Raw genomic sequence first — 24,823 nt, 5'->3', positions numbered from 1 at the left:
CCAAGCAAGAGCCCTCTGAGCCTATGTTAAAGACTGACCAGAATGTAACCTAGCTGATTGTCTGCTAAAAGTTAAAGAAAAAGAAATCAACATTTTCCCATAGGATTTCACATGGCCCAGAGTCTTATAACATAGTATTTAAAATCAGTTCAAAATTACTCTGTGTGAAAAGACCCAGGAAATCTCAATTCACTTCTAAAAAGACAGTCAACAGAAAGTAAAAGTGAGATGACAAAGATGTTGGAATTATGTAACAAAGACTTAGAAGCAGTTTTATTAAAATTCTCCAACAAACAATTAGGAACACTCTTAAATACAAAACTAGAAAGTCTCAGAAAAGAAATAGAAGACTAAAAGAAAAAAACGTAAATTTTAGACTGAAATAGACAACTGAAATGAAAAATCTCACTGAGTCGGCTAACTAGCAGATTGGAGGTGAAAAAGGGCAAATCAGTTAACTTGAGAGAGCAATAGAGATTATTCAGTCTGAGCAAGAGGGCAACAAATATTTTTAAAAATGAGAAGCCTTATAATCCTAAGAGAAAAAAAAATTTTAATCCAATGTCTCTATCATTAGAATCTCAGAAGAGAAAGAATGTGATGCTGAAAAAAAAATGTGAAGAAATAATGGCTGAAAAGTTCTCCCAGTTAGAGAAATATATAAACCTGCAGATTCAAGAAGCTCAGTAAATCCCAAATAAGATAATCTTAATAAAATGCATCCCCAGAAATATCATAATTAAAATGCTGAAAACTAAAACAAGGAAAAAGTCTTGAAAGAAACCAGAGAAAAATAATTACCTACACAGAGAATCTTTTTGTTTTGACATAATAATATATATACAGAAGTTATCAAAAATATAAAGTGTTCCTATAAACCTTTCACCCAGCTTCCTCTAATGTTAACCCAAGAGAACCATGAGAGCATCCTCTGGATGACCAGCTTCAAGAGGAGGAAGACAAAGTCTGTCTTGGTGTGAAGGTCTACCCAGGGTAGACCAGATTCCCCACCAAGTTCAAGCCTATAGGGGAAGGATCCTTTCATTCAGCCAACTCCATCTTTTTTTTAACATCAAAAACATTTTGTACTGGGGTATAGCTGATTAACAATGTTGTGGTTTCAGGTGAACAGCAAAGGGACTCAGCCATACATATACAAGAACCCATTTTCCCCCAAACTCCCCTCCCATCCAGGCTGCCACATAACATTGAGCAGAGTTCCATGTGCTGTACAATAGGTCTTTGTTGGTTATCCATTTTGAATATAGCAGTGTGTACGTGACCTTCCCAAAGTCCCTAACTATCCCTTCCCCCCAGCAACCATAAGTTTGTTTTCTAAGTCTGTGAGTCTCTTTCTGTTTTGTAAGTAAGTTCCTTTGTATCATTTCTTTTTAGATTCCACATATAAGGAATGTCATATAATATTTCTCTTTCTGTCTGCCTGACTTCACTCAGTTTGACATTCTCTAGGTCCATCCCTGTTGCTATAAATGGCATTGCTTCATTCTTTTTAATGGCTGAGTAATATTCCATTGTATACATGTAGCACATCTTCTTTATCCATTCTCTGTTGATGGACATTTAGGTTGCTTCTGTGTCTTGGCTATTGTAAATAGTGCTTCAGTGAACACTGGGGTGCATGTGTCTTTTGGGGCCATGATTTTCTCTGGGTATATGCCCAGGAGTGGGATTGCAGGGTCATATGGTAGCAGCCAATCCATCTTTGTTCAACAGTTTTTCCCCATGGGCAAAGTAAAGCTTGTCCTTGTGCTCCTTACCTTGGAAGATGTTTGGAACTTTTTTGATTCACCCCTCCCACCTGAAAGGTTGCTGTTAGCTTAGGTTCTCTCTTTAGAGGTCAGGTATGACAGAGAAGTTCCAAGAGGCAGTTCCTCAGGATACCCTGTTCTTCTCATTCTCTCGAATATGAGAATAAACCTCCCCAGAAATTCACTTCACCAAGGGAATTCCCTGGCCCAGCATAACCAAAATGGGCAACAAGAAATGTCCATAGCAAGGGCTCAATTAAATCTTGTATCTACAAAGCTGGAAAACAAGAGTGAAGTATCTTGTAAGCAGACGCATCTTCCAATAAGCGTATTTCTGAAGATACAGAACTATATAGCAACTATATTTCTTTCTACTGAAGAAAACTTTTTTTGTCCATTACTTTTATTGCTGTTAATTAAGAGATAATACAGTGGTTCAAGTGGAAGCCTGATATAATTAGAATTCTTAGAATAATGTTTTATAACTGTAGATCCTTTAAATGTGAATCTTATCAATTAATTGCTTCCATTTTATTCTATTTCTAGGTAGTATAATTAAGGTATTTTTGTTCTTAAAAAGACCCTGAAATCATCCAGAAACACAGCAATAATAATTTTTGATCTTTCTTCTAAAATGAGTTTGAGCTTTTTCTCTTTTGGTTTCATTGCTATCATTTAAGTGTTTATACAGTAACTCCAGTGAAAACCTCATGGGAACATAATTCTAAGGATAATGTTCTGTAAATGTGTATTCTGTAAATGTGAATCTCATTAGTAATTAGCTTTCCTTTTATTTGATTTCCAGATAGTATATAGTATTTCTATTGTTGCTCTCTATTAATAACAAGTTTCTTCTCTTGATCCACAAACAGAGTAGTGTTTTGTATCTCCGCTAATTCAGCATTTTCACTCATTTCATTTCAGTGCTGTTGTTAAGTCCTCATATAGTCATTCAAATGGAAGTTTGATCAGAGTCTTTTCTTAGGATAGTGTGATGAATGTATTTCATTTGAAAGTAAAATTTCATGAGTGAATTATTAACTTTTTTCCTAGATAAAGAAAGATAGGATTTCAGTTGCTGGTGTCAAAAAATCATTTCCCATAACCTGAACTATGAGAAAAGTTTTACATGAGCAGTCACACCATTGGAGGTATTTGAAATTCAAAGTCTATATCTGCTTTCCATAGCGTGCATTTACCCTAGTTATAAGATTAATATATTTACCCAAGTAAATGTTAGTTTACCCTCTGATGGCACTCACTGTGCACAGCCCTCACTATGGACTGCAAAGCCCCAGATGTGCTGAGCTCCGCTATTCCACTGACCTGTCTCATGCCCACTGAGCTTTGGTCACTCTGTCCTCTCCTAGAGCCTCAACCCACCAAGTCCCTTCCATCTTTTCCTTCATGCTATTCCCTGTCTGCCTGAAATGCTAGCCCCCAACCCCAAAGATGCCTGTCTTCCCTCACTCTTCTGGTCTCAAATATCCATCTTCGAAGAAGCTTTCACTGAGTTCGCAACCAGAATGAGTTCCTCTGTTTCATGACACTCTGAGCTTTGTACCTTTTTATTAGTAGCATTATCAGAATGTGCAGTTGTAAAATTACTCATGTGATCATGTTTGAATGTGTGTTTCCCTACCTCCGCATCGTCCTGGATTAAGTCTGCTTCCTGTTCATGTACCATGTCCAGCGTTTTCAGAGCAGCAAGGGGAGAGTGCTCCTGGCACTTGGTGGGACACTGTTCCTCGCGCAGGTGTTTTACGTTTGGCTGCAATGACAAAGCATAAAACACAGCCTTCCGGCGCCTAAAGAAGCAAGCATTTCTTTCTCACTCACGAATTTGTGGATGAGCTGTCGCCTGCCTGGGCTTGGCAGGGCTTGGGTTTCAGGTCAGCTTCCTTCTCTGAGGCCTGCTTGTCATTTGAGGGCCCAGGCAGACGAGACAGTGGCAACCTAGGCCCAGTCCTCACGGAAGACCGCACAAACCCAGGCGAAAGAGAGGAACATAAGCTGCTTCTCAAAGCCTCTGTTCAGAACACATGTGCCCACTTTTCTGCATATCTTCCACTGATCAGAGGGCCCAAGGTCAGTGTGATAAAGACATCAACTCCATGCAAATGATCTAACATCACCCATGTCCCTCAGGGGCCATTCCAAAGCCACTCTAGGCCCTGGCGCCCCAGACTCCTGCCTTACAATTAATTTTTTTTAGATTTTTATTTATTTATTTATTCTCAGGTATACTGGGTCTTCGTTGTGGTGTACAGGTTTCTCACTGCGGTGGTGTCTCTTGTTGCAGAGCCCAGGATCCAGAATGCAGGCTTTGTATGGGTTCAGAATGTATGCGTTCAGTAGTTGCAGCTCCCGGGCTCTAGACACAGGCTCAGTAGTTGGGGCACAGGGCTTAGTTGACTTCCCAGACCAGAGATCAAACCCATGTCCCCTGCATTGGCAGGCAGATTCTTAACTAGACCACCAGGGAGGTCCCCGCCTTACAAGCAGGTTCCAATTAGGAGGCAGCCATGAGCACCCTAGGGGGAGGAACAGTGTGTTCCCAGCATAGTTGTTGGCTTGAGAGTCCCACAGAGTGACAGCATTTGGAGCAGGAGAGGCAGAAGACTTCCTTCAAGGGCCTCAGATCTGTGAGTTTCAGAAAGCTCCTGAGCCCACATCAACCCCACAGCGTGTCCTTGTAACTCCGCACAGTACTGTGTGAGTCGTCACTTACCTGTCAGCCCGTATTTATGGAGGGCCTAAGGGATGCTGGGTGGCACCGAGGTAAGGCTGCTGTGTAAGGCGAGGTGCCGGGTCTGGGTCAAGCCCTTCCTTTGTAGCTTCCCCTCCTCCCTCCTCCAGCCCACGGAATTTCCTCTTTCGTTTACACTCACCCCATGATTCCCATGGAGCAAGGGACAGTCGGTCAGAGCCCAGGCGATGAGCACAAAAAAGCAAATGAAAAAGAGGAATAATTCATACAAAATCAAGATGTCAAGGATCTGTCACTTGAGAACTGCATTCTGCTGCTCAACAACTCTTCTGAGCCATTTTAATTGGATCAGATTAGCCAAATCCTGAAAGACTTTACCTAGCCATATGCCAAGAGACAGTCTTTACATAGTAGATAGGTAACCAATATATGCAGAATGAGTATATAAAGCTATGCAATTAAGCGGTATGCAGGGAGTGTTTGCATCGAACGATGAACCGTAACTAAGAGAGCTATGCCCACACACTGCTCTATGAAATGACAGCTTTATCGCTTGATAACATACTCCTATGATATACTGCTATTATTATCCCCCTATAAAAACACAGACAAGATTGAAATATAACCTTAAAAGCTTTGGGAAATCCCATGGACAGAGAAGCCTGGTGGGCTACAGTCTGGGGTTGCAAAGGACACCACTTAGCGACTCAACAAACATATAAGAATAATCAGGCCCAGCCTGGCATCAGAGGGGACGTGGGCCACCTAGGGATGAAGTGTGGGCCTGACCCCTGATGGTTCTGGTTCTGTTCTTGCCACTGAAACCCACTAAACAGACAGACTTGGCAGGTCACTTAACACCATCGTGCTAGTATTTGAGCTAATCACTTAATTGAGCATTACTCCATATAATCCTCACAATTTCCTGCTCTTATCAGAGAACAAGAAGTGAGGTTTAGGGAAGCTAAATCATATACCCACTATTTGAGCTGAGTATGTCTGACTTTAGAACTGGTCTATTCTACCTCGCTTCATTCAGTAGACCCTCAGGCTTTTGTGAACATCAAAAAGGATGTGTATAAAAAGCACTTTTGGAAACGTTGAAACCGACATCAGTTAGTACTACAAATCACCTCGGGACGAACAGAATTTCTTTGGAATTTAACACAATCATAATATAATTTCTTCAAGGTGTATTATGGACCCGTTACAAGCGTTAATTTTTGTAATTATCGCACAAGCCCACAAGGATGGTCCTGCTCTAATTTTTAGATGTGAAATACGAATGTTTTGGCGAAACGCTGTTAAAACAAGTGTGATAAAGCTGCACAAGTGACGCGAGGGAGCCGCAGCGGCGTCCAGCTTCCTGTGCGTAGATGAGCAGAAAACGGGGAAGCGGGAGGGACTCGCCAGGACCGTCACCGCATGGGAGCGATGATGCTCCCACAGCACAGGAGTCGTTACTCTGCTCAACAGGGATGTAGGAACGGCGCTGAGTTATCAGAGTTCTCCGAGGAAGCTGCAATAGAACCCGAACCCAGGGGCTCCACCGCCAGGGATGGGCTATTCGGCCTCCAGCCCCGAGACTTTTCCTTGCGAGTTTCCGGGGAGATGCGGCAGCGTGGGCGCGTCCCTGACTGGCTCCCGAGCTTTGGGGCTGTTGGGTATGCGTGTGTGTATGATCCCTTGCCTCCCTGGGATCGGGATCGCCCCTTACAGTCCAAATGAAAAGCTGTCACCTTTGCATCTCTTCTACAAACGCTTACTGAGCTCCTATAACTCGCCCATAGACAAAATGCGGCGGCGATGCCCGCTAAGACCCAACGCCCGCGAGCGCGCGTCTCGCAGTCTCCGGCGAGCGCGGAAGACAGGGTGCCCGGAACGCCCGTCCGGAACTCGCGGGCGAGCCCCGCAGCCGCGGCGCCCGGCCTGCGCGCGCCCGAGGGCGGCACTGCCCACGCACATGCACACGCACGGGAGCGCCGGGCTCCCGCGTCCCCGGTGCCGCGCCGGCGCCGGCGCAGGGCGCGGGCGGGAGCTCGGGAGTCCGAGCGGGAGGCGGGAGCGGCAGGCGGGGCGGGTGCCCGAGAGCGGCGCTCGTGCATTCGCTCCTCCGCTCTTAAGCTCCGCCCCGGTCCCGCCCACCCCCTTCTCCCGCGCGCGGGCTCCGCGCGCCCCAACCCGCGCGCGTGCGCGCGCGTGCGCAGGCCAGGGCCCTCCGGGGGCGGCCCCGTAGACTCCAACGAAAGCGTCTCAAGGTCCCGGATTAACCCTTTCCCCGCTTGCCCATTTAGAGGCCCGGTCGTGTTCCGTGCCTGCGCAAGCCGGCGGCGCGCCTTCCCCCTGGCCCGCACCGCGCATGCACGGGAAGGGGGGGTGCCGGTGGGGGTGTTCGCGGCCGGCTAGACATTCTGTGCTCGTGCAGGAGGAGGGCTGCTACCATCAGGGACGTGCACGATTTCCCCCCCACCCCGCCCCCTCCCCAAACTCCAAAAAAAAAAAAAAAATCCAAAACACACTGCCACCCACCGTGCCCCCGCGCCCCGCGTCCATCCCGTCCCCGGCCTGCGTGCAGCGAGCGCGGGGAGCCCACGGCGAGTGTCTGTGGCTGTGCCAGGCTGCAGGTAAGCGCGGGCCGGGGGTGCGGAAGGGGCCCGGGCCGGCCGCGAGGCGGGGGCGGCGGGCGCGGCGGGGCTGCCCGGAAGAAGCGCGTTCTCGCCGCGCTCGGGGGCACCCGTCAGCTCCAGGAGGTGCGGGCGGCCCCGGCGGCGCGGCGCGAGCGGGGCCGGGCGTGGGGCCGGGGCGCTCCGGGGGCCGCGCAGGCCGGCGAGCGGGCTCGGGCAGCGGCCAGGCGGCGACGGTGGCTGCCCCGCGCGCGCGCTCGCCGAGCCTCGGCGGCGGAGTTTATGGCCGCCCCCGCTCGCACCGCCGCAGTGCACCGCGGTGGGGGTGGGGACGGCCCGGAGCCCGGCGCCGAGCGCGGCCCGCCGGGCGCCGCCCCTCCGCGCCGCGGGCCCCGCCGCGCCGCCCCCCAGCAGCCCGCGGAGGAGGGGGCCAGGACCCCCGCGCTCGCACTCCCGGGAGCGCCCGCGGAGCTCGGGAAGCCGGCCGCGCGCCGCCCCCGCCCCCGGCCGCGGGAGGGCGGGGGAGGGCCCGGCGCGAGCCGGCCGGGGAGTGCGCGGGGCGCGAGCTCCGGGCTCGCGGGCGGAGCGGGGCGCGGCGCGGCGCGTCGCGGGGCTGCGGAGCCCGGCCGCACGCCCGCTCCCGATCCCCGCCGCCGGGGCCGCCGTGGGTCCTCCCTCTCGCGCTCGGAGTCGCGGCCCTAGCCCGCGCCGAAGAGCCCGATTCTAAAAGGGAAAACGGCTGGTGCTCCGCCCGGCTTTCCGGGCGGGAGCTTTTGTTCGGGAAGGAATGCCAGCCGCTGGATCCCGTCCCCCACCTCCCGGGCCGAGCTGGATGGGAGCGAGGCTCGGAGAGGTTCCGGAGGCTGCCCGGGTCCTGCGCTCGGTTCCCTGCTGCCTTCCCATCCAGAAGCGGCGAGCTCTCGACCGGGAAGTGGTGCCGCCGCCATTGTCGCGGCGGCCCCGGGGTCGGGGAGGCGGCCGGCTGGTCGCCGCGGCTTCTGTAGGTTCGGCTTAGCGGGGGCCCCCGCGCCGGCGCTTTGGAGAAGCGACATGCAGGGGCAGCTTCGTCCAGGAGGTGTGGTTGGAGCGGCATCTTGCCCTCCACCTGTAGGGATACTGGCAACGGGGATCTTCCCGTTTGACTCACCTGAACTTAGCAATGGGAACATCTCAACAGAGGGGGAAAATGGAGATATGGAGAGATAGAGTGGGACCAAATAACACATAGGCTTAAAAAAAAAAAATCTAAGTACGTTGCCATGGGTACTGTACGCCTCTCCTGTACCTGGTCCATGCACCTTTATCCCACAAGCTCCAGAGAGAGCGACTGTAGGAAGTAACCTGGTAGGAAGGCTGCCTTCCCTTGGGGGTGGCCTCAGGCTAGGGTGCACCCTTAGAAATCATTCTGCCCAGTCCTCGCACTTGGCAAGTAAGAAAACAACCTGCCACTTTAGGCAGCTTTATGATGTTTTTGCTTTTCTGTAGAGGGTTTTCAGGACTCTGGTTCTGCCATTCTCAAGTTTGTGTGGTCACCGTTCAGTAGAGAAGGCTTGATGTTTTTCAGAATGTTGGTCTGTAAAATGGAGTTTAAACTGGAAAAAATAAAGAATCCTTTGAGCTTCCCTGTAGGGATAGAGGCAGACACACCTGGAGTTATCTAGTGCAAGCTTCAAAACCAGAGTGATTTAAGTAACTATATACTGCATCATCGGAGAAGGCAATGTCACCCCACTCCCGTAGTCTTGCCTGGAAAATCCCATGGATGGAGGACCCTGGAAGGCTACAGTCCATGGGGTCGCTGAGGGTCAGACACGACTGAGGGACTTCACTTTCCACTTCCATGCATTGGAGAAGGAAATGGGAGCCACTCCAGTGTTCTTGCCTGGAGAATCCCAGGGACGAGGGAGCCTGGTGGGCTGCCGTCTATGGGGTTGCACAGAGTCGGACACAACTGAAGCGACTTAGCAACAGCAGCATACTACATCATACGGAAGAGTGGATAGAAGTAAACAGCTACTGTTCCCTCTCCCCCACTGTTAACTGTTGAGTATATGTACTTTTCTTAACTTTGTCTATATTTATCGATGTAAAAAATATATAGTCTATGTTTATATAAGCCAAGCAGAAAAAAATTTGGAAGGCTATGTATCCAGCAGGAAATGGTAGGGGAACGAGGTACTTACCAGCTTTCACTTTATCTGTGCATCCTTGCACATATAGACAGAGGCTTAGTGAGGGGAACTCCCTTAGTGGTTCCCCAGCCCGTCCTTCCCATTCCCGTTGCACACCCCCTCCAGGCTGCCAGTACTCCAGCCCTTACCTTTTCTCCTTCATATCTGTTCAGAGCTGAACCCGACGCTGCCAGCCACCCTCCTCTTTGTTCCCAACCTGAAAATGGGTACAGGTGCCAGTGACAGGACAAAAAAGGAAAGTTTCTTTTTAAAAATCAATTTTTGAAAACATTCTTGTTTACAACTGGGGATAGGGAAAGAGCCAACTTCACTCTTGTATGTCCTTTTCTCTTGTAGGACTGGCGTGCCCCTGATCAGAGTTATTCTGATCCGAAGATTTTGGTGTTTAAAGCATTAAGATAATAGCCTGAGTTGTTCATGGTAACTATGACTTTGCATATTAAGTCTTTAGAATCTTATTGGTGTCAGCTTTAAAATGTCTCTCAGTTATGTACTAGCATTCTTTAGGGGACTAGGTATTTTCCTCATACTTATGCTTGGTTGAATAAAAGAAAAGCAAGGTTTTTGAAAAGAAACACCTAGGACACATTAGTTTAAAAAAGATCACTCCTTTAACACGTGGCAGATGTCTTCTGTGCCAGTTCTCCATTTCTTTTTCTCATAAAACCCCCAGCGCACTTGTCAAGTGCATCCAGGTCTGATGACACTTTGATCTGGATGACAGATAGACTGGCATCCAGGGGGAATGAAGCTGCTTGTCACTGTCTTCCCAAATGTCATCTGATTCTCTGAGGGTCCTATTAAACCTTGCCCCTTGTTCAGAAGTGGCCCAACACTGGTGTGAAGACTAGAGGACAACCCTGAATGGAGTGTTCTGGAAATGATTCCCCTCCCTGGGTCTGCAGGAGTGATCTGTCTCTTGCGTCAAGGAAGCAGAACCTCGAGAGCTGCTAGTTATTGTACTGAGTCTTCCTCGGCATGAAATTAGACACAGCAGACGGCACTGGCGGATACTTGCCAAACGGTTTTCTTAAACCTTGAAGCTGAGTTGTCATTATTACCTCTAGTTATCAGGAAGCACTGGTTTTGGAGCTAGAGTGTCTGGATTTGCTAGAGAAGGCAATGGCAACCCACTGCAGTACTCTTGCCTGGAAAATCCCATGGACGGAGGGGCCTGGTGGGCTGCAGTTCATGGGGTCGCTACGAGTCGGACACAACTGATCGACTTCACTTTCACTTTTCACTTCCATGCATTGGAGAAGGAGATGGCAACCCACTCCAGTGTTCTTGCCTGGAGAATCCCAGGGACGAGGGAGCCTGGTGGGCTTCCGTCTGTGGGGTCGCACAGAGTCGGACATGACTGAAGCGACTTAGCAGCAGCAGCAGAGCCCTGACGGTCCACTAAATAGTTAGAATATTGGGCAGGTTCCTCAGTTTATTGGTAAAGTGGGGTAATAACAATGCCTATCTCTCAAGGTCATTGGATCAGTGCCTTTGTGAAAACATGAAAAGTGCGTAGCACAATGCCAGGCAGGTATTGCGTGCCCAGTAGGAGTTGTTGTTATTATGAGTAAGCATACGCTGAGTACGGTGAAGATAAGTAGAAGGAACAGTGTGGAAATCCCTAAATTTGGATCTGTCTTTTCTCCTCCTATTCTTGAACCCGTCCTGACAGTGACTTTCTGAAATTGTTAGGGACTGGAAAGTGGTCAGAAAATGAAATCTCCCTGAAATTTTTATATGGAAAAGTAGTGTCCATAATGACCAAAATTCTTTTTCTTTATAAACATTTTCTTGTAGGAGTTTTTCATCAGTATGTCTGAAACCATTAAATATAATGACGATGATCATAAAACTCTGTTTCTGAAAACACTCAACGAGCAACGCTTGGAAGGAGAATTTTGCGACATCGCGATCGTGGTCGAGGATGTGAAGTTCCGAGCGCACAGGTGCGTTCTTGCTGCCTGCAGCACCTACTTTAAAAAGCTTTTCAAGAAACTGGAGGTAGATAGTTCCTCAGTAATAGAAATAGATTTCCTCCGTTCCGATATATTTGAAGAGGTCCTGAATTACATGTACACGGCAAAGATCTCCGTGAAAAAAGAAGATGTTAACTTAATGATGTCATCCGGTCAGATTCTCGGCATCCGGTTCCTGGATAAACTCTGCTCTCAGAAGCGGGACGTGTCCAGCCCGGACGAAAACAACGGTCAGTCGAAAAGCAAGTACTGCCTGAAGATCAACCGCCCCATTGGGGATGCTGCCGACCCTCAGGATGACGACGTGGAGGAAATCGGAGACCAGGACGACAGCCCCTCGGATGACACGGTAGAAGGCACCCCCCCGAGTCAGGAAGACGGCAAGTCGCCCACGACGACGCTCAGGGTGCAGGAGGCCATCCTGAAAGAGCTGGGCAGCGAGGAGGTACGGAAGGTCAACTGCTACGGCCAGGAGGTAGAGTCCATGGAGACCCCCGAGTCCAAGGACCTGGGGTCCCAGACCCCTCAGGCCTTAGCATTTAACGATGGGATGAGCGAAGTGAAGGATGAGCAGACCCCAGGCTGGACCACGGCGGCCAGCGACATGAAGTTCGAGTATCTGCTGTACGGGCACCACCGGGAGCAGATCGCCTGCCAGGCGTGTGGGAAGACGTTTTCAGACGAGGGTCGGCTGAGGAAGCACGAGAAGCTGCACACGGCCGACCGGCCCTTCGTGTGCGAGATGTGCACCAAGGGCTTCACCACGCAGGCCCATCTGAAGGAGCACCTGAAGATCCACACGGGCTACAAGCCCTACAGCTGCGAGGTGTGTGGCAAGTCGTTCATCCGCGCCCCGGACTTGAAGAAGCATGAGCGGGTGCACAGCAACGAGCGGCCCTTTGCCTGCCATATGTGCGACAAGGCCTTCAAGCACAAGTCCCACCTCAAGGACCACGAGCGCCGTCACCGCGGCGAGAAGCCCTTTGTGTGCGGCTCCTGCACCAAGGCCTTCGCCAAGGCGTCCGACCTGAAGCGGCACGAGAACAACATGCACAGCGAGCGCAAGCAGGTCACCCCTAGCGCCATGCAGAGCGAGACCGAGCAGCTGCAGGCGGCGGCCATGGCTGCGGAGGCCGAGCAGCAGCTGGAGACCATCGCCTGCAGCTAGAGGTGGGGGACCGGGATGCGCACGCGCGCCAGGGATGCTCAGCATCCTTTATCCGCATCCCGCATCCCGAGCCATGAACGCCAGCCGCCACGTTTCGTTGGAAACTTACTGAGAACTTGTACTCGCTGGACATAAGGCAGTGCTTGGTTGGGTGTTTCAAAAACTTTGCAAGGAAATAACCGTTCCTTGCTTCTGACCAAACTGTTTCACTGTCCCGTCTGGTGTGTTGTATTAATGTTGCCAGTAAGCACCCGGCCCCCGCCCGCCCCCCCCCCACCTTTTTTTTTATGATTTCTGATTTTAATTTGAGAACTCCTGGGCCCAGTTCAGAAGTGAGAGACTTCTGTCCCTTTTTAAAAGTCCCCCTCTCCGCCTGCTGCACCAGGAAGAGCACCGCACAGAGTGATAATTGAGTGGACTGATTTCCTGACCATCACCGTTCTGTGTGACTTACAGGTCACAGCGACATTTTTAAGAACTTTAGTAAAAGTACTTCGTGTAGACGCAGGAAATACGGGTGGGTGGTTGACCAAGAACCCTGCGTGCACAGATAGGAAAACAAGTTCCGGAAATGCAAAATGGTGTCAGATTTATATATTTGGTTTGTTAATTTTCTATCACTGTTTTTCATGGTTTTTGTGGACAAATAATGGTTGCTTTGCTGAAGTGTTTCTTCATCCTTTTTGATTGCCCGCACGTGCCCCTAAAGATGTCACATGACCTGAAGGCATGTCAGTCGTTTGAGGGCTGAGTTTTTTCACTCTTGTTTGGGGTATTGCTACTCTGCAGCTGATGGGGTTTATGGGCTGACCAGTGCTGAGAGGGTTAGAAAAGGAAGTGTAGGAACCTGGCTCTCAGAGACAAGGTTTGCATATTTGCAACAAGTCCAAGATTTCCTAGATCAAAATAATTCCTGATTTTGAAATTGGATTTTTGTTTAGGATCAAAATTAGGCCAAGAACAGGTATACCTCTTCGGGTACGTTTGTGTAACTTAAAGAGTGTCATCAAGCTTTTGGGCTCTCGGCATCATGTGATTATCCATAAAGAAGATGCAGTGTCCTTCCTGAAATCATTATGTTTAAAATCTTTTACCTGTGTAAATAGTACAGAAGCGTTGGTCTTATGTATCTCAAGTACAAATAGACAGCTGCACTTTTTTTGCACATGGGATTAACGATATCTCCATCAGCAACAAACATCAGTCTGTTTTTAACCAATATTAAAGATTGTCAGACCAAATGTTTATGTTCTTGAAGTATATTTCATCACTGATTAAAGTTTTAAGTGGAAGATGATTGCCTTTTCATAGCCGTAAACTGAATTATAAGTGCTGTTCCAATTCTGGTGTACGAATTCCTAAAGAATGTATTTCTTTAGGAATACATTGAAATACCAACAATAGTTTGAATTATGTTCTGTAATAAAAAATTAGTTCTTTTAGAATGTACCATTTTCAAAAAATGTTGATTTTTAAAATTTATTTTTGGTTGCTAGGGTTTTTTTTTCTTAAGATACATTAAAGTAATTTCATTTCCTAGCTTGTTGCATTAACACCTGTAATTATTATTGTGAGAGAAAGTTTATTTTTTAAACTGGTGTATATGTTATGCCCATGATTGTAGGATGAAGATGTTACCTTTTTAAGAATCTTATTTATTGGTAAATGTTTAGTTTAAAACTAATTTAATTTCTTTTCTTATATGTTGTTTATTTTCTCCTAAAAGCAGTTGTGTCGCTGTATTTATATGCTCTTCATAGAAGGGGAACCGATTGCTGTTCCTAGACTGTTTTAACCAAAGCAAAGGAAAAGTATTTAACATCTTGTGGATGGCTACTTCAGCAAATCATACCTGGGGCCTTTGTTTTTGTATATAAAAGAAAATATACTTCTGTCATTCCTGTTTTTGTTTTTTTCCTAGCAGCCTGTCACACACCCAGGTTTCTACCCAAGTGCATTTTCTATACTGTCTTCATCTTGGTTATACAGAGTTGCAAGTTCCCCATGTAGCATTGACCTTCACTGAAACCACATAATCACAGTGGTGTCCCCAAAAGAAAGCGCTTTCAGCACTTTATTTGCATCGTGTAAATATGTGTCATTGGTCCTATTTTGCATGAGAAATATATTTGTGTTGTGATTTCCACCACCAGCGCTGGGTTCATCTGTGTTTAGGGTGCATGTTTTTGTTGTGTTCTGGGCAGCGAGGTTGTGACATGGCAGCTCTCCTGTCTCCTGGTCATGAAGCCTGCCTCTCTCCCACCTAGCTGGCTATAGTGTCCTGTGGATGATGAAGCCCTCGTGTCCAGCAGTTCTAGGGTACCTCCCTGCACAGCGAGTTACTTCTGAAACATGCTTACGCTGAATCTGCCTTGTGAGAAGGAAGGAAATGCCAGTGTCAACGTTCAGTTCAGTTCAGTGGCTCAGTCGTGTCCGACTCTTCGCGACCCCATGAATCGTAGCACGCCAGGCCTCCCTGTCCATCACCAACTCCCGGAGTTCACTCAGACTCATGTCCATCGAGTCAGTGATGCCATCCAGCCATCTCATCCTCTGTTGTCCCCTTCTCCTCCTGCCCCCAATCCCTCCCAGCATCAGAGTCTTTTCCAATGAGTCAACTCTTCGCATGAGGTGGCCAAAGTAGTGCAGTTTCAGCTTTAGCATCATTCCCTCCAAAGAAATCCCAGGGCTGATCTCCTTCAGAATGGACTGGTTGGATCTCCTTGCAGTCCAAGGGACTCTCAAGAGTCTTCTCCAACACCATAGTTCAAAAGCATCAATTCTTCGGCCCTCAGCCTTCTTCACAGTCCAACTCTCACATCCATACATGACCACAGGAAAAACCATACCCTTGACTAGACGGACCTTTGTTGGCAAAGTAATGTCTCTGCTTTTGAATATGCTATCTAGGTTGGTCATAACTTTCCTTCCAAGGAGTAAGTGTCTTTTAATTTCATGGCTGCAGTCACCATCTGTAGTGATTTTGGAGCCCAGAAAAATAAAGTCTGACACTGTTTCCACTGTTTCCCTATCTATTTCCCATGAAGTGATGGGACCGGATGCCATGGTCTTCGTTTTTTGAATGTTGAGCTTTAAGCCAACTTTTTCACTCTCCATTTTCACTTTCATCAAGAGGCTTTTGAGTTCCTCTTCACTTTCTGCCATAAGGGTGGTGTCATCTGCATATCTGAGGTTATTGATATTTCTCCCGGCAATCTTGATTCCAGCTTGTGTTTCTTCCAGTCCAGCGTTTCTCATGATGTACTCTGCATATAAGTTAAATAAGCAGGGTGACAATATACAGCCTTGATGTACACCTTTTCCTATTTGGAATCAGTCTGTTGTTCCATGTCCAGTTCTAACTGTTGCTTCCTGACCTGCATATAGGTTTCTCAAGAGGCAGGTCAGGTGGTCTGGTATTCCCATCTCTTTCAGAATTTTCCACAGTTTATTGTGATCCACACAGTCAAAGGCTTTGGCATAGTCAATAAAGCAGAGATAGATGTTTTTCTGGAACTCTCTTGCTTTCTTCATGATCCAGTGGATATTGGCAATTTGATCTCTGGTTCCTCTGCCCTTTCTAAAACCAGCTTGAACATCAGGAAGTTCACGGTTCACGTATTGCTGAAGCCTGGCTTTTGAGCATTACTTTACTAGCATGTGAGATGAGTGCAATTGTGTGGTAGTTTGAGCATTCTTTGGCATTGCCTTTCTTTGGGATTGGAATGAAAACTGACCTTTTCCAGTCCTGTGGCCACTGCTGAGTTTTCCAAATTTTTTGGCATATTGAGTGCAGCACTTTCACAGCATCATCATTCAGGATTTGAAATAGTTCAACTGGAATTCCATCACCTCCACTAGCTTTGTTTGTAGTGATACTTTCTAAGGCCCACTTGACTTCACATTCCAGGATGTCTGGCTCTAGGTCAGTGATCACACCATTGTGATTATCTGGGTCGTGAAGATCTTTTTTGTACAGTTCTTCTGTGTATTCTTGCCACCTCTTCTTAATATCTTCTGCTTCTGTTAGGTCCATACCATTTCTGTCCTTTATCGAGCCCATCTTTGCATGAAACGTCCCCTTGGTATCTCTAATTTTCTTTAAGAGATCTCTAGTCTTTCCCATTCTGTTGTTTTCCTCTATTTCTTTGCATTGATCACTGAGGAAGGCTTTCTTATCTCTTCTTGCTATTCTTTGGAAGTCTGCATTCAGATGCTTATATCTTTCCCTTTCTCCTTTGCTTTTTGCTTCTCTTCTTTTCACAGCTATGAACTATGGAATGAGGTTCGTGACGTTGTACAGGAGACAGGGATCAAGACCATCCCTGTGGAAAAGAAAGAAATGTCAACTTTACTACTTTGTATTTCCAAGTATTAGAATGAAAATATAGATGATACTTTAATATTTTTTTAAGATACATTTTAATTCTTTTGAAGTTCTCATGTTCATGCTCACTCTGCTACCCCACCAGGCTCCTCTGTCCATGGTATTTCCCAGGCAAGAATCCTGGGTGGGTTGCCGTTGCCTCCTCCTGCGGATCTTCCCAACCCAGGGATCAAACCTGCATCTCCTTTGTCTCCTGCATTGCAGGTGGACTGTTTACCAGCTAAGGCATCAAGGAAGCCCTTTGAAGCTCTAACAGTATCGTTAAAGAATCACTTTTTATTTATTTATTTATTTTTAAAGCCCACAAAGCATCCAAGTGTCTGCCTGGTTCTAGCCTGGCAACTCAGAATTGGAGCCGCATTTGGGGTACATCCCTGGTGGTTTTTCTGATGGCCCCTAGCATTGGGTGGGTATGCTGCTGCTTTACAGCAGTATCAGACGTCATTTAATTTAAAAAAATGCTGTTTGTCGTTTTGATTGCCCTCTGAGGTTTGGTGCCTTTTAGCAAGGTATAAAACAAATGGGACCATTTGGCTAGACTGAGAGCTTGGGACACCATTGATCTGAGATGATCCCTACTGATAGGTGTGCAGAATGTAAAATGAAGATAGCAGCTTCCCATGCACATTGTTGGGGATATGAATGTTATAATAGGATTATGTCCCATGGGGAAACTCCCATGGAACTGATGCCAGGGAAGTCAGTCAAGATGGGGTCCTTGGCTTCCTGTGGCTGGTGGACTTCACTGTGCATCATACAAGAAGTGTGTTACCACTTCTTTTTGAGTCCTGTGATCAGGGTCGCCAGTCTGAAAGTGGGGTGTTTTGTGTTCATTTGTAGCTTACTGACACTCAAACAGTCCTGCTTCTGCTACTGCTAAGTCACTTCAGTCGTGTCCAACTCTGTGTGACCCTAGGGACGGCAGCCCACCAGGCTCCCCCATCCCTGGGATTCTCCAGGCAAGAACACTGGAGTGGGTTGCCATTTCCTTCTCCAATGCATGAAAGTGAAAAGTGAAAGTGAAGTCGCTCAGTTGTGTCTTGACTCTTAGCGACCCCATGGACTGCAGCCTGCCAGGCTCCCCTGTCTATGGGATTTTCCAGGCAAGAGTACTGGAGTGGAGTGCCATTGCCTTCTCTGCAAACAGTCCTACTGGGCAGTAAATACGGTAAGACTTGCCTTGCTGATGTGACAGCTTCCTTCTTTCATTTGGGGGCATGATTGTAAGTATCAGTTCCCGAGTCTACCTTTCACTTGTGGAGCAGGTGCAGGGTTCTCTGTCCACTGTTAGAACTACTTTTTCATTATATGAAAACCATCTACTTTTTTTTTTTTTTCTATTTGTTCAAAGAGAATGTCGACAAACATTGATGGTAGTTGGTGGTAGCTTTTATGCCAACTTGCATGGCTTCGGTAATGATTGAGGAAGGGAATTTTAGTCTGAAATGTAGGTAATCTGCCTTCTCATTAAATTGATCACAAATTCAGAATTGTTAAAAATCACAGAGGTCACTATCAAGTCAGGATGATAGTAACAAATTCCTCCTATTCTGTGGTGGGGAGAAGCAGTGGTGGTGTTTATGATGAAAGTGATTGATTTTGGTTGATGTAGTTTCCAACTTCATGGATTATGTTGTGTAAGGTTATCTATAACTTAGTCATACAGTCATACAGTCATTGTGTATGCATACTCAGTCATGCCAACTCTGCAACTCCATGGACTGTAGCTCACCAGACTCCTGAGTCCATGGGATGCTCCAGGCAAGAATACTGGTTTAAGTTGCTGTGCCCTCCTCCAGAGGATCTTCCCGACACAGGGATCAAACCTGTGTTTCCTGCATTAGGTCAGTTCTTTACGCTGAGCCACTGGGGAGGCCCAACAGTCTTTGTGTGCTGTGCTGAGTCGCTCAGTTGTGTCCGACTCTTTGCAACCCCATGGACTGTGGCCCTCCAGGCTCCTTTATCCATGGGGATTCTCCAGGCAAGAATATGAGAGTGGATTGCCATTCCCAACTCCAGGAACTCAAGTCTTTGGGAACCTAGAATTCATTTTCCCAAGTAGTGGTGTTAGTGGTGATTAGTTCCCCCAGCAGATGTAAAAGCCTTTTGTGTAAGTGGAAATGAACTAGTTTAACAGAACTTCTGGTCTTGAATTCTGAGTTAGGAGTTAAGGAAAGAAGGGAGAACAACTCTCAGGTTCCTCTCTGCCCTTCACCTTGAGCATTTGCTTGCTTCTCTCTCACTTAACTCCACATTGCCACCAAATGTATGGGAACCATAATAAAGACATCCAACTGCAGGCAAAGTGACCACTGAAAATCATTCCAGGGACAAACGAGGGCCTAAGTGTATTTCCTCCTTCCTTGAAATCCTCCATTGAAACCTGTGAGCACTCAAAATGGTAGGGATTCCCTGCCCCCTGGTGAACACCCATTCCTATCCTGGGACCTCTAACTGCTCCTTGTGGCTTGAATTCTGTATGTTTTTTGCCTGCCTCTTTGAACCTTCTTCCCCTTAGAACTGTTCAAAATTGGTTTAACCCCGCATGACAAAGCTTCAGGTACGTGAAGATAAGTGTATGTGAGTAGTTCTGTCCGATTCTTTGTGACCCATGTGAGGTTCCTCTGTCCATGGGATTCTCCAGGCAAGAATACTGGAAAGGGTAGCCATTCCCTTCTCCAGGGCATCTTCCCAACCCAGGGATCAAACCCAGGTCTCCTATATTACAAGCAGATTCTTTACCACCTGAGCCACCAGGGCAGCCCATGGTGAAAATAGCATGTCCTTAATTCAGCGTGTATTAAGCATTGTGTGAGGCCAAGTGCTGAACCCTGAGATACAAAGGGAGATTTGGCCCCTGGCTAGTAGGGTAGCCCTTTCCCAGTCTTGTCTTCAGCAGTCTTTTAAAAAACGAAGATGGCGTTTTCCTGATTCCTTAAAGATCACCATACTGATCTTATCTCAGGGGCCCTGGGTGTGATTTATCTGGATTACAACAGATTTCCTCAGTTGTGACTCCGTGATCTCTTCCAGAGATGCTCCCAGTTACCTTTCTTCACATAAATCTTTTCAGTATAGCAAGGAGGGATGGTGGGTTCATGGGAAGAATTTTCAAGTCAGGCTTGAATTGGATCCCAATTCTGCTTTTCAATTAACGTATACGTTTAGGCTTCCCCGATGGCTCAGTGGTAAAGAATCCATTTGCAATCCAAGAGACGCAGGAGATGAGGGTTTGATAGGTGGGTCAGGAAGATCCTCTGGAGGAGGAAATGGCAATACACTCCAGTATTCTTGCCTGGAGAATCTCATGGACAAAGGAGCCTGGTGGGCTCTCAAAGAGTCGGGATGATTGAGCAACTGAGCACATTACATCACATACATTTAGGCAAATTCTTAGCTGCCCTGAGCCTTTATTTCATTATTTCTAAAACAGTGATTGGGATTTCTTCTTCACGGTCTGCTGTAAAAATTAGTGATAACCAGTACACACCTACTGCTTTTGAGGTGCACCAAAAGTGTTCCCTGCTTAAGGGGCGTTCTCAATAGAGAAGCAGAAACAAGATTGAATTTCTCTTGACTTTGACATCTGTCAATCATTGGCCGTAAGCTGTAGACCTAGATCTCACTTAGCCTTCTTATCAGGTGATATCTGTAGAAGATGTGTTTATCTTAGCATTTCTGTAATCTTCAACCAGTTCACAGCCTTGTCCTCACAAATTCCTGTATTCCTCTAAGAGTTGTCTTTGGTTCTGTAGTCTCCCATCCTTTAAGTGGTTCATGGGAGTGTGGTCAAGTGTAAACACTGGTCTCTGGATGGCTCCCTGCTATTCGGAAACATGTGTGATGGCAGAGTCAGAATTGCAGTTTTGACAGCTGGCTTTTGAGTTTCCTCTCAGAAATCATGCATTTGGGGAGATATGTTTATATGTCCTTTTCAGATATTGCGTGTATTTGGCCTACACCTGACCTTTGCCTTTCTAGTTTGCATGAATTCCAGGATGACTTGTTGCGTTCTCACAAAAGGGACTTACACTACTGCTCAGGAATTCGGGCCTTTTTTTAGTTCCAGAATACCATTGTACTGAATCACTTTGCTCTTTTTTTTGGAGGATATTTCCATCGATCCTACATTAAACTACTTTCTGTCGATTAAGATTAAAGTGTATGGGTCAGCAAATGCTTCCTGGATGTCTCGTGTGTGCCAGGCCTTGGACTGGACACTGGGAGGTAACAGTGAGCAGGACGGACACCTGTCCCTTTCTCATGAAGCTTTTGTTCTGGGATGGAGTTAAACAGTGACTTCCCCAAGTTTTACTAAATTTTACAAGAAACCATAAATGTGAAAAATGCTTTAAAAACTGCTCTCATGTGTATTTCAGTGCAGTTCATGGAATATACGTTAGGATGTAAGTAAACATTTTGAATGCATAGTCATGAAGTTTGGTTGTCCAAAAGGAACATTCTCAGATGACTTTTGAATGTATACTAAGGAAATATATTTGTTCAATGTGACCATTTTCATAGAATGGTTCTCAACTTTTCTCACTGATACTGGATTTTGGAACTAGCCGTGTAAAAAGAGACCATGGTTTATTCTTAAAAATAATGAATGCTGTTGTCAAGTAAGAGTACTTAGGTACTTCCCTGGTGGTCCAGTGGCCGAGACTCTGCATGCAGGGGGTCTGAGTTCCATCCCTGGGACCTAGATCCCCATGTCACAACTAAGACCCAGCACAGTCAAATGAATTTTTTTTTTTAAAAAGGGTACTGATGTAGAGAGAGTTAGGAGAGTAAAAGCATGATAACTTGGGCTTCTTACAGCATTGAACAAGGATAGTAATACCTGGGAAGAAGGGACCTCTATGAGCAATACAGGATATCCAGCTGAGATTCATGAGGTCTTCCTTTAGAGTGCACAGGTCAGGGCAGGGTAGCAAGCCAGCTAAGGGAAACATGAAATCTCATCTGTTGCTTTTAAATCACCATGAGGTGCCCTACCATTTCGATGGAGCTCTGTGCAAAGCATCCTGTGCTGTTCCACTTACTTGGAATGTGGTTATTTTTTTGGTTTCGATCAGAGGGGAGAAGTGTTTTATAGATGATTCCTATAAGTGATTCTTACAGATCATGGCTGTTTCTTTTCCTTTTTTTTTTGTTTTCACTTGTCGCTTTGAACTTCTGTCACTGGATATCAAGAGGATCAGGAATTAAAGCATAAAAACTAGCACATGTTGAATGTTTACCAGGTATCAGGCACTATACAGACAATCTCTTTGTATGATTTGTGACGACTCTTGGGTACGCATTATTATGGATTAAGATGTCAAGATACAAAGAAGTTACAAATGCTGCCAACATCAAATTGTTTTCAGAGCCATGACAGAGGGACCAGTCCATCTGTCTCCAGGGCCTGTGCCCTTAGTCACAGGTGTTATATGCCCTCAAACAAGCAGAGGAGCAACTCTGACACTGCCCACATTCTTACCACCTTCAGCCCACTGTTAGGGGAGCAACTGGAGGGTAGAGGGGGCATTTATGTAAACTGCTGCCTCTAAGTTTGTACAATAAATTAGTACCAGTATTTTAATTTCTGTGCATGTTTCCCATGCAAGGGGCCTAAATACTAACCAACATTGTTTTGTCTCTTTTCCAGTCTGGAGGCTGCCCCCAAATAATGTGGAAAACTGCAGACAGAATGTCATGGATGATTGCAAAATAACAAAGCTAGCCGTCTGCTTTCTTTACACGTCTGTTATGCAGTGAGCCAGGGAAATCCCATCAGACCAGAAACCATCGAATTTGGCACCAGGATTAACTCTTTATATGTATAAAAATGGTTACCTATGTCAGGAGTTCTCCCATCTACTCCCTTCTCTCTGAAAGGTGCTAGAAAACTTAAATTCAGGTTCTATCTCTACCGTTTTCAAGCTGTCACCACTTTGGGCTGGTTGCATAATCTCTTAATTTCTTCAGCCAAAATGCAAACAGTGATTCCTTGCTCAGCTGACTCCACTCTTGCTTAATATTTCAAAGATAAATTCACTTTTTGCATAATTTAACAGACAGGAAGTTTAGCTTTAAAATGTTTTATAAGATCAAATATAATTGGTTTAAAATGTTACCAGCCTCAAACTGGATGACCCATAGTGAAGGTTAGATGGATAAGAGGAAATTAATTACACTTCATTCTTGTACATTTAATTAAGTGAAAGATGTGTGTATGAGGACTGGCTTTTTCTAAATCTTAGAATATTTTAGCTGCTCTTCTGTAATCTTCCAGCAAGCTTTCAGCCAGTATGAAGCAGAAAGTATTAACCAGATTGGAAGGCTACTGGATCAATTGGTCTGATAAGCATAAATAGGATTATATTTGATAGTCTGTAATAAAATGTGGCATTGAGAATTGAGGAATGAAAAATAGTAGGGATGAATTAATTTTAGGTGCTGTGTAACTAATCATTATTTCCCAAAACTCACTTCTTTGAATTATGAGGCCATAAGAGTTTCCTTGATTTTTTTCCATGTAAATTTAGTGAACATCCATCTCATGTAGATACAAAATTAAAGAAATGTAAAAATGTATTTTTCCTTGTGATGAGAACACTCAGGATTTACTCTCCTAAAAACTTTCATATTTAACATACACCAGTATAGATTGTCATGTTGAGTATCACATCCCTGGTACTTATTTATCTTATAACTGGAAGTTTGTACATTTTGACCACCTTCATCCAGTTTCCCTCCCCACCCCTTCGCCTCTGATAACCACAAACCTAATCTCTTTTCCTATGACTTTGTCTCTGAGGTATAACTGACCTACAACACTGTTAGTTCCTGGTCCATGACATAGTGATTCAGTATTTTCATCCATTACAAAATGATCATCATGGTAAGTCTAGTTACCATCTGCCACCATACAAAGATATTAGGTAATTATCAACTCTACTCCCCACACTGAACATTTCAGACCTGTGACTCATTTATTTTGTAACTGGAAGTTTGTACCTCCTTATCTCCCTTCCCTATTTCTCTCTCCCCACCTCCCCTGGTCAACTACCTGTTTGTTCCCTTTATGGCTGTTTCTGTTTTGTTATGCTTATTCATTTGCTTTGTTTTTTAGATTCCACATATAAGTGAAGTCAGGCATTTTACCAGGCATGAGATGATATCTCCTTGTGGTTTTAATTTGCATTTCTCTAATAAGTAGTGAAACTCGCTCAGTCGTGTCTGACTCTTTGCGACTCCACGGACTATACAGTCCATGGAATTCTCCAGGCCAGAATACTGGAGTGGGTAGCCTATCCCTTCTCCAGCAGATCTTCCCAACCCAGGAACTGAACTGGGATCTCCTGCATTGCAGGCAAATTCTTTACCAACTGAGCTACAAGGAAGCAATGAATTGTGCACCTTTCTTATGTGCTTGTTTTTGCACTCATCTTACATGCTAGTAAAGTAATATTCAAAATTCTCCAAGCCAGGCTTCAGCAATATGTGAACCATGAACTTCCTGATGTTCAAGCTGGTTTTAGAAAAGGCAGAGGAACCAGAGATCAAATTGCCAACATCCGCTGGATCATAGAAAAAGCAAGAGAGTTCCAGAAAAACATCTATCTCTGCTTTATTGACTATGCCAAAGCCTTTGACTGTGTGGATCACAATAAACTGTGGAAAATTCTGAAAGAGATGGGAATACCAGACCACCTGATCTGCCTCTTGAGAAATTTGTATGCAGGTCAGGAAGCAACAGTTAGAACTGGACATGGAACAACAGACTGGTTCCGAATAGGAAAAGGAGTTCGTCAAGGCTGTATATTGTCACCCTGTTTATTTAACTTATATGCAGAGTACATCATGAGAAACGCTGGACTGGAAGAAACACAAGCTGGAATCAAGATTGCCGGGAGAAATATCAATAACCTCAGATATGCAAATGACACCACCCTTATGGCAGAAAGTGAAGAGGAAATCAAAAGCCTCTTGATGAAAGTGAAAGT

At 46.0% G+C, this 24,823-nt stretch overlaps 1 protein-coding gene across 4 annotated transcripts; it reads left to right on the top strand.

Moving 5' to 3' along the window:
• Nucleotides 1–6,962: 6,962 nt before the first annotated feature.
• Nucleotides 6,963–14,339, top strand: ZBTB14 (zinc finger and BTB domain containing 14). 4 transcript variants are annotated; one of them, XM_070778889.1, is made up of 3 exons: nt 6,963–7,103; nt 9,448–9,715; nt 11,096–14,339. In XM_070778889.1, the coding sequence occupies exons 2-3, from the start codon at nt 9,713–9,715 to the stop codon at nt 12,440–12,442; spliced, it is 1,350 nt and encodes a 449-aa protein (XP_070634990.1). In that variant the 5' UTR covers nt 6,963–7,103; nt 9,448–9,712; the 3' UTR covers nt 12,443–14,339. The 4 variants fall into 4 exon arrangements, with proteins under 4 accessions (XP_070634990.1, XP_070634992.1, XP_070634991.1 ...); XM_070778891.1 differs by having other exon boundaries at nt 6,964–7,103; nt 9,632–9,715; XM_070778890.1 differs by lacking the exon at nt 6,963–7,103 and adding an exon at nt 8,104–9,108.
• The last annotated feature ends 10,484 nt before the right edge of the window (nt 14,340–24,823 follow it).

The sequence above is a fragment of the Bos indicus genome, chromosome 24, assembly GCF_029378745.1.
Source record: "Bos indicus isolate NIAB-ARS_2022 breed Sahiwal x Tharparkar chromosome 24, NIAB-ARS_B.indTharparkar_mat_pri_1.0, whole genome shotgun sequence".
Taxonomy (NCBI): Eukaryota; Metazoa; Chordata; class Mammalia; order Artiodactyla; family Bovidae; genus Bos; species Bos indicus.
The sequence above is the reverse complement of the archived record's forward strand: the minus strand, read 5'-3'. Positions and strand labels throughout refer to the sequence as shown.